Source organism: Primulina tabacum, chromosome 14, assembly GCF_025594145.1.
Source record: "Primulina tabacum isolate GXHZ01 chromosome 14, ASM2559414v2, whole genome shotgun sequence".
In the NCBI taxonomy this organism is placed as follows: domain Eukaryota; kingdom Viridiplantae; phylum Streptophyta; class Magnoliopsida; order Lamiales; family Gesneriaceae; genus Primulina; species Primulina tabacum.
Genome location: NC_134563.1, coordinates 33,213,638 through 33,230,111, shown reverse-complemented (window position 1 = coordinate 33,230,111; position 16,474 = coordinate 33,213,638). Strand labels below are relative to the sequence as shown.

Genomic DNA, 16,474 nt, shown 5'->3' with positions numbered 1-16,474 from the left:
GCCTCGCACTAATTGTTTGAACATAAACAAGAGCTCTAATTTCAATTATTGAGTACTGGACATACATATTCCATTATCAACCAATGTAGTGGAACATTATACAAATGTAGTGGGTTTTTCCACTATATTATTATATTATATTATATTATTACATTACTTTATTATTACATTACTTTACCACGCTTATTAGGTCATGATAATAGAAAAACTATGTTGATAAGCACTATGGTATCAAGAATTTATTAAAGCAAAAGGATCTTAATCTTCATAAGGATCATGCAGTATCATCATATGCGAATTCAGTAACGGGGTCAAATTTTTCATCAGGAATTTTATCATTTTCTGTATTGACTCTTTTATTAGTCATGGACTTGTTTAAGGATTTTTTTTTTTCTCTATTGTTGGTTTTTTCAAAATCTTCTTCCAGGTTAGATCCCTGTAAAAATTCTCTGGTTAAAAAATCTGGCAAAGAATTAGATTTTCCAAAAATATGTATAACATCAAAATCAAAGCATGCTAATATAGCGTGTCATGTAGCAAAAATTTGTTTAGATGCTATAATTTTTACATCTTTTAAAAGAATATCTTTTACTGATTTGCAATCAACTCGTAATAGAAATTTTTTATTTAAAAGATCACTTTCAAATTTAGTGATACATTTAACAATAGAAAAGATTTCTTTTTTAATTGTGGAATAATTCTTTTGAGTATTATTCCATATTCTCCTGATGTATATATATCTCACAAGAATCTCTTTAGATTCATCATTCATTTTTTGTTTTAAAATTCCTCATATCCAATTCAGATGCGTGTGTTCAACTATTTTAAATGCTTCAAGATTAGCAATTTACCCATCCAAAAACATACAATTTATTACATTTTTGTCCATTATTACATATTTTCTAGCAGAGGTTCCGTTTTACTAGAGGTCTTCTGTCACAAAATAGGAGTAAGTTTTGGAAGGAATTAGGTCCGTTATTATTTTTATTTTTCACATGGGGGCAATGATGGAAGGCAAGATTTATGCTTTAAATAAACCGAGCCTTGTTATTGTTTCGTGAGAGTCCACAATCGCGTGTTCCATGTCTCATTGTTTTATTCTCATCCAATCATTTAAAATAATATATTGTGGACTTTTGTATGAATAAATTTGAGCAAGCTTGATTATCAAAATTATTTTATATAATATTTTCCTCAATTTGGTTGAGGTTGTGAACTTACTTCATAGTTTGAGATTTTTCCATTACCTACAAATTAAGCTCGAATATGTGGAACTCCAACTAATTTTATAATAACTTAATAATTGCTATTAATTAATAGTTTGTTGCATGAAAAAAAGTGTCAAAATAAAATCAAACAGAATGTGAGCAAAATGTACTTATTTATCAATTTTCTTCTGGAAAAATATAATAAATCAAGTTTTTTTTTTTTTTAAGGTCAATGCTTGTACTTTATTGAATATCTAAAATGTCATTTGTTACAAGACGAATCAACCAAATAGGAAAATCTCCAGTCTCCCACACAAAATGAGAGGAGGAAGAAATAGAAAAAGAAGCGATCGAGTGTGCAACCGCATTCGCCGATCGTCGAATATGGCTCAGCGAAGTGTTACTTAAGGAGTCCAGGAGAATTCTGATATCTGTAGCAATTGATCCTACGTAACTTAGATTCTCTTCCAACCTTGTGACTGCTTGCACGGCTAGTAGAGAATCTGAGGTGACTTGATGAAGCGATAGGTTGTTCATTTGCGAGATCTTTAAACCGCTTTCAATAGCCATAAGTTCAGAGATCACTTGGATATATCATTAAGACTGCCTTTGGTTGAATGTATTTAAAATACATGAATTTCTATTAAATAATGAAATTTTTAATCAACATGTTATTTATTTATACGTTAGTTATACAAAATAGAATGAATTTCAAAAATCTACATTATTGAGTGAGCTTGAATTCATTATAATTAATATGAAACACTATACAAACATGTCAGAGTGAATTTGTTGGATATTATGATCGTGCTTCTCTAAAACTACAGCTATGCATTTATAATTCATCAATTAAATACAACATTATATTATCATTAATTTAAATTAATAATAATAATAAAATAATGTTAAAACCTCATGGATTGCAAGAAACTTGGTTGCAGTGGCGTGCTCGTGAATGGTGAATGAGCAATAGAAACATGGCTGAATGGAACACCACGAATTGCGTACACGTCTCCCTTTCCCTATGATCCACACACGCAAGCCACTTTTTCAAAAAATTCAAAACATAATCCGGTCGAACGTCATTTGTTCGAAGATTTCGCCGACTGTTTGTCTGAATACTCCGTTTCAGATTCGAGGAAGATTGTGAACGGGAGTGATCTATCTCAGCAAATGTGGCTGTTTAAAAGGAATGGCACATCTGGGTTTTCTTCTTGGTCTACTGCTGAAGAAGTTACCAATGGAATTGATGGGTCCGGGCTCACTGCCATTGTTACAGGTTAAGCATGTGAGGAAGAGATCGTGGTTTTGATTTTAACTGATTTGGAAGAAGAAAATGTTGGTTTTCCTACTGGTTTTTTTATGTATTTATTTAATGGCCTACTCCATCCTTGATATTTGTAATGATGTACCAAGAAAAATTTGGATGGAAAAGCAATAGAAATGACTGATGCTGAAGTTTATCTTTAAATTCTTAACTTGGGATTTCTAATCCTTGGAAAAGCATGTGTTTCTTTCCAACCCAGGCTCTATTTTAGAGATTTCATCTCTATGTTGGAGAAAATCTTAGAGTATGGGTTGGAGCAAAATGCAATCTCCATTTTGGAGATTGCAATAGAGGATCACTGTACATTTGAAGATCAACATGGAGATTCCATCAAATTACTGAAATGTCATCATAACAATGGTAAAATAGTCCTTTTGTATTTTTATGTATTTGTTTTGCTCCATTTTATATTATTATATTTCAAATTATTTATTTAATTAATTTTAATGTTAAATAATTTTTATACTTAGTTAATTTATTTTAATTGTTTTATTATTTTCTTGAATTAATTATAAGTCTATTGTTTATAATAATCATGAAATGGAAATAATAAACAAGATAATGATCACAAAAATTAATAACATAATTTATTAGAAATACTTATTGTCTATTTAATTTATTTAACTTGATAAACATGAGAATTTTTTAGATGATAAACAATAGACAATACTAAACGACATCACAAACAATTAAAAGATATCACCAACAATTTAAAAAACACACACAACAATACAGTTAAACGTCGATTTTTGGTAATTGCAATCATAACAATACACTAGTACGGTGGAAGGTCGGACCCTGATGGTGAAGTTCAATTTATGTGTTGTTCATTAAACCATATATGTCGTTTATATTTTATGTTTATTTTATGAATATTGTATCTTGTCGTTTATGTTTGTCGTGTAAAAAAAATGTATTATGTTAAATAAATTGAGTTTAATACATGTTTAGTTGTATTATGTTTATCGAATTAATTAAGGTCGGTTATATAATACATTATGTAATTATATAATTATATGTGTGTGTTTTTGAAAATGAAAAAAAGAAATGGAGTATTTTGTAATATTTTTAGAGGACGTGGGTTGGAGAAGGTTTTTAAAAATAGAGAATAGAGGATGAAAAATAGAGGATATGGGTTGGAGATGGCCTAATCCCAGAGTGCCTCCAAGTCTTGCTCAAATCCTCATATTTTACTTGCAGGGGCGTCGAGTGGTATAGGTTTAGAAGCTGCTCCAGTTTTTGCATTGCGTGGCGTGCATGTTGTACTGGGTGTTAGGAATGTTTCTACTGGAAAACAAGTGAAAGAAGCAATAGTTAACGAAATTCCTGCAGCGAAAGTTGATGAGATGGAGTTAGATCTCAGCTCAATGGCATCTGTTAGAAAATTTGCATCTGAGTTTACTTCATCCGGGCGGCCACTTAATCTTTTAATGTAGGTAGATCACATAACACACTTATGGCTGAACTCTTGTGTTTCATTTCATTTGTTGAATTTGAGTGTAGGAATATATGCTTAGAAAAATCATTTGTCAGATTTGATTTTTTTTTTTTTATATCAAAAGTTATACGCGCGTATTTGATGTATTTAGGAGTTCTTTATCACCTAGATAGTTCAATATCTCATTTATGTTCAAGATGAGTTTCGATATGATTCACAACCAATTAATGTGGAGGAGGCTTTGTATGTGGTGGTATCATTGAAATTAAGATCTTTTTAAACTGTTTAACAATCAAGCACCGCATTTAGAATGTTGTTCCACATAGTCAATACATATGATAACAGGGGAAGTTGTTCCCAACATCCGCCATGTCCATTTTTTCTGTCAAGTGTACAATTTGCATCTAGCATGTTCTAAGTATGGATTTTGTATGTTCCACTGTCAGTAGCAATGCAGGAATTATGGCAACAACGTTCAAGCTATCGAAAGACCATATAGAGTTGCAGTTTGCCACCAACCACCTAGGTATCTGATACTCCATAGATGGGCCCACTACCATTGGCTCATCCCCAGCCCAAATGGAAGACAGGCCCACCAAGGCCCAGGTATTCTCCTATAAATACCAGGTTTGAGCGCAGCACCCTTAGCTGCTCCCTCATATATCCTCGGTCACTGACTTGAGCGTCGGAGGGGCTACGCCAAGGACACCCTCCTGGACCCCTTCTAACGGTTGTCTTCGTGATTTCAAGCCCAGGACACTTTCAAAACCCTGCGTCTTAGCTGCTCCCCCATATATCCTCAGTCACTGACTTGAGCGTCAGAGGGGCTACGCCAGGACACCCTCCTGGCCCCCTTCTAACGGTTTTCTTCCTGATTTCAGGCCCAGGACACTTTCAAAACCATGTGTCTGTACTAGTGACGCTTGCAGGAATCGGACCCTAAATTTACCGTGAGTATCAGTATCTATACCTCTTCTTCAAATTTATTTTGTGTGCTCATATGCGAGGAAATTTTTTAATTCTGAACTTAAGCTTCATGCATTGAAATATTCGAATAATCTTTTTTCAGGTCACTTTCTTTTGACGAATTTGTTATTAGTCACGATGGAACAGACAGTTTGGGAGACTAAAATGGAGGGAAGGATAGTGAATGTTTCATCAGAGGCTCACCGCTTTTTGTATAGAGAGGGAATTTGCTTTGACAGTCTTAATAATCAAGAAGGGCGCACCTTCCTTTTTTCATTTTAGCAGATTTCATCAGACATCGATTCTCTGTCTGCAGATACAACAGGTGGCTTGCTTATGGCCAATCTAAACTCTCTAATCTAGTACTGCATGCTAATGAATTGGCCAGACGCCTTAAGGTGATGCCTTTTCCTTTAGCAAGATTGAAGAAAATCGAGGGTGAGACTTTTGATTTGTCGCTTTAAAACATTTAAAACAATATTTGAAGAGTTCCCCTGATTTTGGACTTGATTTAGCACACATTTAAGGCTATTTTGTGCAATCTACCAATTTTTCTGGATTTGAATTAAAATATCTGAAGATTCTTAAATTTCTGAACTTTTATAGATCTTGAACATGAAGAAGGTGTTGAAATAACGGTAAATTCACTTCATCCTGGAGTAGTTACTGTAAGAACCCGAATTTCCAGCAGTAGCTAGCATTTTGTAGCAGCTAGCAATATTCAGTAGCAATGCAAAAATTCCAGCAGAAGCTAACAATTCCAACAGCAACTGATATTTCAGAAGCTGTTATTTTTCCAGCAGATAGAATCCAGTAGCAGAAGAGTTCAGTAGCGCGAGATTCCAGCAGACATCTACTGATTCTACTTATGATTTGTAACTGAATCATTTAACATAGAATAAAGGAGGTTAATGGCACATCATGGCAGATTATGGCTATTAATTGGGAGACTAACAGTAAGAATTTTACCTATAAATAACACCCTGAAATCTCTGAATTGGTGTTACACAAATCATGAGTTATCACTTGAAATTCGAGCTAAGAGAGTGCATTTTTCGAGCAGTAAAATCCAGTAGCGAGACAAGCAGATTCCAGACTTCAACCGAAACTTTCTAGCAAATTACTGTAAGTGGGCTTATGTATAAATATCTTGAAATCAGTTTGATTTATGAAGCGTTGAAACCTTGTGAACTAATGGTAGGAATATATATTCTGAAATATTACTGATTCTTGATTACTGATTACTGACTTCACCCCTTAGAGGAGAGAACATATAGGGGACTAATATCAGTTTAGCCATGAAATTTACTAACGTGCTCAATGCTTACTTGTTAAATTTTAAGTTCTGATTTCTATTCTGAAACCCGTTATTCCTTAATACTGATTTCTGTTCTGAAAGTAAGAATTTCTGTATATTATTTGTATTATTGTTTCTGTTGAAAATGGTTTTGAAAACTGAGAGTTATTCCCGCTGTATATTATTTGTATTATTGTTTCTGTTGAAAATGGTTTTGAAAACTGAGAGTTATTTCCGCCCCCGCTTACTGAGTGACAACCATATCACTCACCCACCAAAACCATCTTAGATAAGAATGATGAAGAAATATTAGAAGAAGAGGAGCAAAATCAGTTTTGGGGCTGGTGAAGAAAACTGTTATTTCTCAGTTTTGATTTATGTTTTTATATTCCGTTGCATCTGTTAAGACATTATTATGTCTGATTTTACATTTCGCTGTAAAAAATTTGTTATTTGAGTTGTATCAGACAATAAAATATTCAAGTATTTTATGAATAAAAGACTGTTTTCTGAATTTTGTACTTCTGATGCTTGTTGTTTTCGAATGTAAATTTGAAAGCAACGTCGGTGTCGACCAACTCCGTCTCTGGGACGTGACAGTTACGACTAATCTTTCCCGTCTAGGCCATATTGCCCGACTTGACATGCAGACCAGATATATGCTGTACTTTTGGACCTTGAATCCCTTTACATTTCCTTCGTTTCATTAACGAGGCTATAGATAATATATTTCGCTAGTAACTACTTCATATTTATAATCATTTTATCATAATGATTAAGCCAAAATTGTTAAAATTATTGTCTTATAGAACCACTTACACCTCTCTTATAAATCAATGAGTTATCATACTCGTCACCTGTTTACATTGATGTATGCATCAACGTGTCGAATCAAGTACATGGCCAACCACTAGCTATGTTTTGATGCATTGAAAGTTCAATTCTAACTCTTCATGTTTTAAAGGGTGCTTCAACCACTTGTTATCTGGCCTTGCATCCGCAACTAAAAGGGACAACAGGTGCCTACTTTGCGGACAACAACATGGCCAAAGCAAGTGCGAAAGCTGGAGACACAGATATGGCAAAGAAACTCTGGGATTTCAGCATGGATTTGATCAAATGATAGTTATGATTCTCCAATCAAGTTTGAAACTGAAAGCTGAGACTTTTATCTGATTCTATATCAAAAAATATACCCAAATATCATACATGGTTGGATTATATGGTTTCGATTTGTTTTGTCTTTGTCTATTTTATATGTTTTGAAAGTCATTTTGCAAAATTATATTTAAGAAAGATAACAATTCAAAATGAATTTTTGATCAAATCATTTTTCAAACTATCTCGGATTGGTATCGTTAAGTTAAAAAAAAAGAAGCAAGATGTATTAATATAACACCTTTCAAGGGAAGGTATCTCTTGTTACAAATAATATACGACAAAAGAAATTATAAAACACTCCCAAGAAGTTACACTCTGACCATGGCAAGTTTTTGGTGGCATTTTGCATAAAATATACTCAATCTTAAGACTGGAAAAAAGAGTGTCACCCTCTGACGAGGATCAAACCTATCGCGGTGACCACAATCGTTGAAGGAAATCCGAACTTGAGGTGTTTCCAGAATGTTAAATTGTAGCCGCAGTGTTGAGCACGACGTGCCTGTTCGCAGACGATCAAGTTTGCAGCTGAACCCAAGAGCGACATATTCCCGGCCACAGTACTCACCCAGGCTAAGATCAGCCACGCTTTCTTCTCGCTTGCAGGTGATATCGCCGCTGCCGACGCTGCCACACGAGCTCCGAGTAGCAGCACTAGGAACAACCAGAGTGTGCAACGTTAGATATATCAATATTAATTTTACACAAGTTACAGAACAAGGCTTCACGTATAAATGCTTTAGCATAGAGGTACAATGGAACTGAATCGAGTTGTTCGACTTGAAAAGCTCGATTTTTTTTTTTTTTACAATGTTGAATAGGACTGACTTGAACTTTGATATTTATAACATCAGCCAAGCAAGGATTATATAGCAATACAAAATTTAGATGTAAATTACTAATGTAAATAGTGTTAAAAATTCTTAGAAACAACATTCGAGTTCAACTTGGTATACCTGTCGGAACATTAGAAGCCACATTTGAGAGCACAACAATAACAACTGCTAAGATAGCAGTTCCCTCTATGCTATCTATTTTCGAATATGGCTCCATGAACTCCCACAAAGTACTCGGAATGCCCGTCTTATTGAACCCATCGACGGTAATAAACATTCCACAGAAAAATATCAGTAGCGAATACGATACCTGGATGTCAAAGATCTCGAAACGTCAGTGGCATCAAAAAGTTAGCGAATAGTTTTATAAAAAAATGAATATCACCTTCTCTAAACAAGGCCGGGCGTCTTTGAAATCAAGAACAATAAGAGCGAGTGCAGCAGTAATTGCAGTCCACGACATGTTTAGCCCTAATAGCAAAGACACGAGCATCCCTAAAGTAACAAGATAAACACATGATTTCCAGAAGACTCTTTGCCATTTCTTGGAAAATCCAAGTTTTTCATCCGTGAACGACCCAAAATTTTCGAACTCAACCCCGGAAGATGAGGGACCCCTTTTTGATAGTATAGGCCCGGAATATGTAGTTTCTTTAGAAGCATCTGAATTTCTGAGTGATTCAACTCCCGTGTTTAGGACCTTATCAATCTCATTCTCAGCTAAAGACCCTTGGGTTCTAAGTTTGTCGGTGTTATCTATATGAACATTGACATTAGGAGAGCTGTGAATTATACCATTCTCGGGCAAACTCCCACGATTTCTGAGTGCCGAATCATGGCCATTGACGTTCGCAGGGCTGCGGATACCCATCGAGTCTAAAGTAGAGTTCAAATCTTGGGAATTCAGCGACTGGATATGCGACATTGTAGCAGGTGAAAAACGATGGGAACTCACGTCGCCGTCTCCAACAACTTCCACGGAAGGATCTTCTTCATCTTTTTTATCCGATAGCAACTTCCAGTACATAACCAAAAGGATCAAAGCATTGATCACAACCCCTAAGAGCATCGCGGGGAGAACTCCGCATAAGAACGTTCCAAAACTAATCTTACTTTGAACCGCTATAACCAAGTTTTGAGGATTGCCTATCGGAGTTGCTGATGACCCAATATTTGCACTTGAGGCCAGGGCTAACAGAAAAGGATGAGGAGGGAGATTCTGTTGCCTCGCTATTTTCAACACGAATTCCGTCAAAACAACACAAGAAGTATCGTTCGTGAATAGGGCACTTGAAACCGCGGAGATCAAGCAAATTCGGCAAAGCAAGTCCTTGGCTCCCTTGCTTCTCCAAGATAGCAACTTACCCAAATATTTGAATATATCGGCTCTTTCCAGATAAGCACTGACCACCATCGTCCCGAAAAGAAGACCAAGGATGGGCAAATCAATAGCTGCAAATGCTTGGTCTGGAGTTATGACTTGGAAAATTACCATAAGCATAGCTCCAAGGAGAGAGCCTGCAGTCCTCCCGATGGGCATGAATGGGACGGCCGGAAAAACGGCCAAGACCCAGAATATAGCGAAGGCGATTGTGCCAAGAACTACTTTTACAGTTGGAGCCATAGCCATGTTTCAACACTTTGCAATCGAAATCCTAAGCTTTTTTTTTACATATATACCTCAGATTTCAGATTCTTTACATCCAATTAGATTCACCTCTGCTCCACGTTTCATACTAAAGCGAAGCTATACCACAAAATAATTCAATGTAAGATCCTCAAGAAAACTAAATCTAAGCCTGATAATCAAAATCCCAATGCCCCCAACAATATTTTCATTACTCTGAGACGAACTCAAATGCCGTGTGTTCAAAATGTTCAAGAATTTCAGACGAAAGTAAAACACATGCCCATTGATGAGATAAGATTTTGAAGCATAACTTAACTACAATATTAGAAATAATACGAACACAAAGTCCAATCAGATTGTGTTTTTGACAAAATTTCAAACACACCTCAATCTTATCAGCCCCAAAGAAACCACTCACAGATTCAAGAAAAATGTTAAAAAGATAGCGCTAAATTACCTGCACGTGAAAAGAGAGCACATTTTCTCAGTGATATTACTTCAATCCCACAGGACAGGAACAGAAAATGAAACGTAACATATATAAGTAAAAAAAAATTAGTTGGCTGCCACCATTTATTACTCATGAGCTCAATCAACTTTTTTAACTGGATAGAAATTGATTCGTCAGCATACGAGGACAACGTTTTCAAGACACGTCCTAGCTAGAACATGCGATCGATCCCTCCTGCCCGAATTATGTCAGGATGAATCTTGTATTTTTATGTATTATTATACATTTTAGAAGTAGATATAATATGTATATATTCATTTATTTGTATTTTAGATCGTATATAAATTCATGCTGTGTGTGTATAATAATGAATTCAAATATTTATGTTATTCACATGCAATCTATCTTACTTGAATACAAAATAAACTTAATTCACAAAGTAAAACAATATCAAAATTGTTTACGTACCAAAATTGAAATCAGAATTATTTTTCTGATTAGAAATAAGAAATTTAAATATCGATATAAATTTTAAGGCAATAAATTTAGAAGTAAAAAAAATTCAAGACCATATGTATTATTTTGATGTTAAATTAAATTAATAATTTATTCATATGAAACGTTTCCATATCTATCTGTCTCCAAATATATGCCTCGCAATATTTGTGAGGACATAAACAAGAGCTGTATTTTCAATTATTGAAATCTCCCCACATTTCAAAGGAAACAAGTCAGAAAGCAATGTGCAGATTTTCAAACAAAGCATCGATATTTTCATTATAATAATAATAATATATCGATCGAATTATATATATATATATATATATATATATATATATATTACCTCATATAAATAGACCCACTGAGGTTAGGCCCAAACAAGATTTGAGACCAGGTGGAAGGCTCATCACGGACCTAGATAATCTCCTATATAAATATCAGGTTCTAGTGTTCAGTTGACGAATTCACTATATTGTTTTCAGCAGCACCTTTAGCTGCTCACCTTTATATCCTCAGTCTCTGACTTGAGAATTGGAGGGGCTACGTCGGGACAACCTCTTGGCCCCCTCTAGCAGTCTTATTCGTGATTTCAGGCCCAGGACAATTTTGAAACATGCGTCTGGACTAGTGACATTTACTGGAAACGGACCCTAAATTTTTCCGTGAATATGAATATATATATATATATATAATGTATTTCAGAAAATAGGTGACATTAATTAAATATCTAAATTTAATTCGATCAATATATTATTATTTTATTTCGTTTTATTTATTGAAAAACTCAATGACTAAATTCTGATTTTCAAAAGAGGAGTTAATGTCCAGTGAGGTTGTACTCAGTATTGGAAAAGAAGAAGAGCTAATGAGACGAGAGGGATAATTTTTAAATTTTTTTAAAAAAAAAATCAATTTTTTAAAAGAATTATATTTGTTAGCAACTATTTAAATTTATTCTCGCAAAATATTTGCATATTTTATTCTCTGATATATATTTTAAATTGAAAAATTTTAATTGTAAGTGATTGTGTCATCGTAATTTTTAGAAAATAAAAGCTACAAATTTGGTTAATGAAATAATCCAGTCAAGTCATTATTGTTGACCTTAAAGGTTGGATTTCGACGAGAAATTTTGATTTGAACAAATGACTGATTGAACAATACAATTGAAATGTCATATTTATTTATTTTTATTATTTGAAATAATATCGATTACTGTTATATTTAACTAAATTAAAAAATAAAAATTCTTCCAATCTTTGAATACTCTCTCAGTCTCAGAGTTCTTGACTTTACACATCAAAACCCAATGGCCAACTACAAAGTTTGTGACTTCACTCCTTGGATACGTGAATAATAAATCGCATAAAGTTCTATTATATTATTTAAATGACAAAAACTTTTATGAGACGAGATCGTATTTTTATGAGACAGATCTCTTATTTGAGTTATCTATGAAAAAATATTACTTTTATTGTGAATATCGGTAGTGTTGATCAGTCTTACAAGATAAAGATTCAAGATACCGTGTCACAAGAGACATATTTTATTTAAAATTGGATGAAAAACTTGTCATATTTTCCAAATAAATTATACAAAACACGTGTCATTTGTTTTTATAAATTATAATAAAATCAATAGTTTTCACTTCTAAACGTGAATCATGCCAATTAAACCACACATTGTACATGTTGATTCACGTTTCTTGAGTACATTCTAGATCTCATTAATCAGACACATTTTCAAGTAAGTCATATATTTTCCCCTAACATAATCTTGTAACGTGTTGGGTTACCAACATGGAATAAGGTGTTATTTATAAATAAATAATTAATAATATTTTGGACTTATTAATTATGTGTTTGGGCATGTTGGTATTGAATTGAATAAAATAATATTTAATCGGCCAAGTATATATTCAAAAATCTCACCATATCGTAATAAGATGCCTCAATTATATTTCGATTTTAATGGTCTATTTCATATCGTAGTTTTAAGAAGAAAGACGTTAGGAACTTAGGATTGAAAAATCTCACCATATCATGATATGATAGCGTCCAAATAATTTACGTGATGAGTTGAGACATCCACCGAAAGGACAAATGAAATGGCTTGTACAAGTTGGACTCCCATTTTTTGAATTTGGTTGCATTCTTAGTTCCTCATCCTATATATCTCATCTTATTGTTGCGCCTGAGAATCACATCCTGCGATATAAAAAATGCAATCTTTTATCATGTTAAATTCATTTCTCAACTGGCTCGTACTCCGTATTTTCAGTGGGATGGACTTGAGCATATGGGTATTTCCTTGTCACGATATTCTGTGAAAATAGGTACGGCACAATGATCTGCTGATCTTTCTTAGTTGTTTTTCTTGTTAATTTGGGTATTGCAAGAAATGGGTTTTACGAGACTTTTCTTGGTGGGAAACTTTGGGATTTAATGGTATATTTTGTGCAGAGAGGAATGAAGGTTGATGTTGGAGGTAAATTTTCTGTCTGTCCCGTCTTCGTAAATTAATTCAACATGAATTATTATTATGCATTTTAATTTTTATATATCTGTCTGGAGAGTTCTGCTGCGGACACTGATGTAAATAAATATTGTTGTTGAAAACAAAAGTATATTTTATGCGTTCATAAAAAGTAAGGAATGGATTTAAAAGAAGGGTGATATTGAAATTGTTTTGAAAACACGAGGATTACTTTGAAATTCAAATGAAAAGTGAAATTTTCCAGCATCAAATTCAAACGAGATTCCGATTCTGGTTCGGGTTCCGATTAGTAATCATCCCCATCGTCACCCAAATCATCCTCCACGCGATCTGCCGCGTCATCAGCAATATGGTCCTCCAACGAATCGAAGCCCTCCGCCAGCGCGAGTCCACCCAGGGCCCCGGCCACCGCGCCCACAGCCAAGCCTGTTCCCATGCCCCCGAACTTGCTTTCTTTCTTACCCTCCACAGGCGGTGGCTGACCGTAATAACTACCCTGCCCGTAACCTGCCGGCTGCCCGTAATATGACTGCCCATAAACCGCTGGCTGCCCGTAACCCGTGGGCTGTCCATAGCTCGGCTGACCGTAGCCCGGGTATCCTGTCTGTTGACCATAAACGGGTGGGGGTGGCGCACCGTATGGATTTCCATATGGTGGTGGGGGTGCGTAGTCCCTCGACCCGGGCGGAGGCACGCCGTACGGCGCCGCGTGGTAAGGATCCGGTGCCGGACGGTAGCGGGGTTCCCGTACGCTGACTTTGACATCAAGCTTACCATGTGGCCGGCCGGATGGGCGCTTCAGCTCGAGCTTCCGATCTGCCGGGTAACCAAAACCGACATCATCGACGACGTCGCGGAGGGGCAGCTTAGGCGGAGCCGATGAGAGGCTTGGTGCCCTCATCGGCGTCGGCGTGGACGATGTCTATGTAGAGGGTGGAGTCCTCTAGGGATGAGTCGAAGGGGATGGTGAGCTTCTGATCCCAGTAGGGAGAGGTGTCTCCTTCGTCGTCCACGCGGGAGGAGCACTTGTTCTTGGAATCGATCCACACGACGGCGTACGGCTTGAGCTTTCCGTGTCGCCAGTTGACATTCTTCAGGTCCTTGGCGGAGGTGATGGTTACTTCGACCTCGTACCGAGACGCCATTATCTATTAGCAAAGAAAGATTTATACAGATATGTATATATTTTACAGAAGATGTGAGATAGGGTAATTTATAAGGCGTAGTTGCCTTTGTTTGGGCTTGACTTTCGAATTTATTACTGATACGGCCACCCGGACTTTGGTTCTCGCAGAAAGACACTTTTACCCAAAGTTTTCTCAATTTCTAACTGAAATCTATTATTTCTTACAAAAATGTATAATATAATGAAATCTATTTTACATCAATTTAAAACATGGCCGAGATTTCAAAAATTTAATTATCTTTATCAAACATATTAATTGCACTAAAAATATATTGTTTCTTTCACCTTTCTCATTTATTTAGCATATAAAAATACCAGCCACGTCGATTTTAAATTTTGTTTACAAACAACATTATAAGGATTAACGTTAAATTTGGAAATTCAATGTGACATTGCACCGATGAAATACATACAGAGGAACAATTACCCATTAATTTGAAACATCCGTCAAAAGATTGATTAGTAAAAAAAATCATGCGTAAGGGTAAATTGGTAATATAACAAGTGGGGTCTGGCAGGCCTGCGTTAGATCTTGGAAATGAGACAGGACTTTTCCGAGGTGGAAATATCTAGTCTCACTCATTAATTAAGATTAAGTAATTTACAACTATTGACCTAATTTAAAATACATTAGAATAAGATATATTTGCTTTTGAATCTGAAAATCATAATTAGATTTGTGTTTTTTTTATGAATTTGATACAAAACATTTAAAATTTTGAAATAATATAAGATATTTAAGTACTAATATAGATCTCATGTAAAAGATAAAATTTCGAGTATAAAATTGAAACAACTATTTTAATTCGAAAAAAGACACGTATCGTTAATAATAATATTTGTTATATATGTTTGAGACTAAAAATCATATTGTAATATCATATATGAAATATTTTATATTCGAATTTCATATATTATTATCATATTTTTAATATGTTAAATTGATTTTCATCTAAGAAAAATATCAGTACTTAATATCATTACTTATACAAGTTCAAGCAGTCAAAAATGGCCAAATATCATATACTAGTATTCTTAAATGAATTATTAAAATTTCCGGCAGAAAATATTTGTATGTGAAAACACACACACAAATATACATTAAATTAAAAAATTAATATAAGGTAGGTCATTTTATAAATATCGAGGAGGAATTCTAAAAGGTCGGTGTAAAGAATATTCTTACCTTAACGCGGGTTTTACACGGGATGCTTTTGGCTACTTTTGTGGTCAATGTTGCTTAGTTCTCAAATATTTAGGGCGAAAGTTGTTTGAGTAAATTTATTTAAAATAATTTATAAATTGTTGTATTTTATAAGTTATTTTAAAATTTATAAGTTATGAGATCTTATTTTAAAAATAGAACTCACCTATTTCTGTTGACAGCTTGACCCGATTTTCTCTTTCATAACATGTTGAACAGTGTTTTATTCAACTTTCGGTATATCAAACAAGTAATCGAAATTAGGTAACTAAAAAACGGGTTATCTTTTCTTCTAGGATAAACTAGAGTAGTGTAAGGCATAAATGAAATGTGTGCAAAGAAGCCAAGAATCTCTTTCTTAAAATGTTTGGATAAATTTATTTTAAATAACTTAAAGATGTTAATTTGTTTGGTATTATAAGATTTTTCTTTTGTCAAAATTACTAAAAATGATATAATAATATGAGTTAATATAAGTAGTTATATATATATATATATATATATATAGTTTTATAATTATATTTATATTTAGAAAAAATTATATTATTTGAAGAAAATTCTTTAATATTATTTTTAATGTGTGTAAATAGAATGTTGATTAGAAAATTTAAGTTAATAATTCACTCAATAAAATATTAACACATTTGTTATTTTTATCATAATAAAAAGATAAAACAAAATCATATTTTACTATATGAAAATTTTTTTAAACTTAATTATTATTTAAGACATAAATATAGAATCTATTTATCTCATTCGATGGGTATTTATGTTCT

The 16,474-nt window shown here is 34.1% G+C and overlaps 3 protein-coding genes and 1 long non-coding RNA gene across 4 annotated transcripts; 2 read left to right on the top strand and 2 right to left on the bottom strand.

Moving 5' to 3' along the window:
• The first annotated feature begins 2,137 nt into the window (after window positions 1-2,137).
• On the top strand, window positions 2,138-6,103 carry LOC142524190 (short-chain dehydrogenase TIC 32, chloroplastic-like). Its single transcript, XM_075628019.1, has 6 exons — window positions 2,138-2,487; window positions 3,736-3,967; window positions 4,420-4,499; window positions 5,043-5,196; window positions 5,256-5,895; window positions 6,003-6,103. The coding sequence occupies exons 1-5, from the start codon at window positions 2,382-2,384 to the stop codon at window positions 5,401-5,403; spliced, it is 720 nt and encodes a 239-aa protein (XP_075484134.1). The 5' UTR covers window positions 2,138-2,381; the 3' UTR covers window positions 5,404-5,895; window positions 6,003-6,103.
• Window positions 6,104-7,601: 1,498 nt separating this feature from the next.
• On the bottom strand, window positions 7,602-10,455 carry LOC142524189 (silicon efflux transporter LSI2-like). The gene is made up of 4 exons (XM_075628018.1): window positions 10,318-10,455; window positions 8,616-9,977; window positions 8,351-8,540; window positions 7,602-8,048 (listed from the first exon to the last, which is right to left on the bottom strand). The coding sequence occupies exons 2-4, from the start codon at window positions 9,858-9,860 to the stop codon at window positions 7,783-7,785; spliced, it is 1,701 nt and encodes a 566-aa protein (XP_075484133.1). The 5' UTR covers window positions 9,861-9,977; window positions 10,318-10,455; the 3' UTR covers window positions 7,602-7,782.
• Window positions 10,456-12,593: 2,138 nt separating this feature from the next.
• Window positions 12,594-13,446, top strand: LOC142524281 (uncharacterized). The gene is made up of 2 exons (XR_012814863.1): window positions 12,594-13,147; window positions 13,275-13,446. It is a non-coding gene; the product is annotated as an uncharacterized LOC142524281 (long non-coding RNA).
• A 21-nt stretch (window positions 13,447-13,467) lies between these two features.
• LOC142524279 (uncharacterized) lies at window positions 13,468-14,576 on the bottom strand. The gene is given in 2 exon segments (XM_075628178.1): window positions 13,468-14,176; window positions 14,178-14,576. Coding segments are annotated over 2 exon segments (858 nt in total). The 5' UTR covers window positions 14,454-14,576; the 3' UTR covers window positions 13,468-13,594.
• Window positions 14,577-16,474: the final 1,898 nt, after the last annotated feature.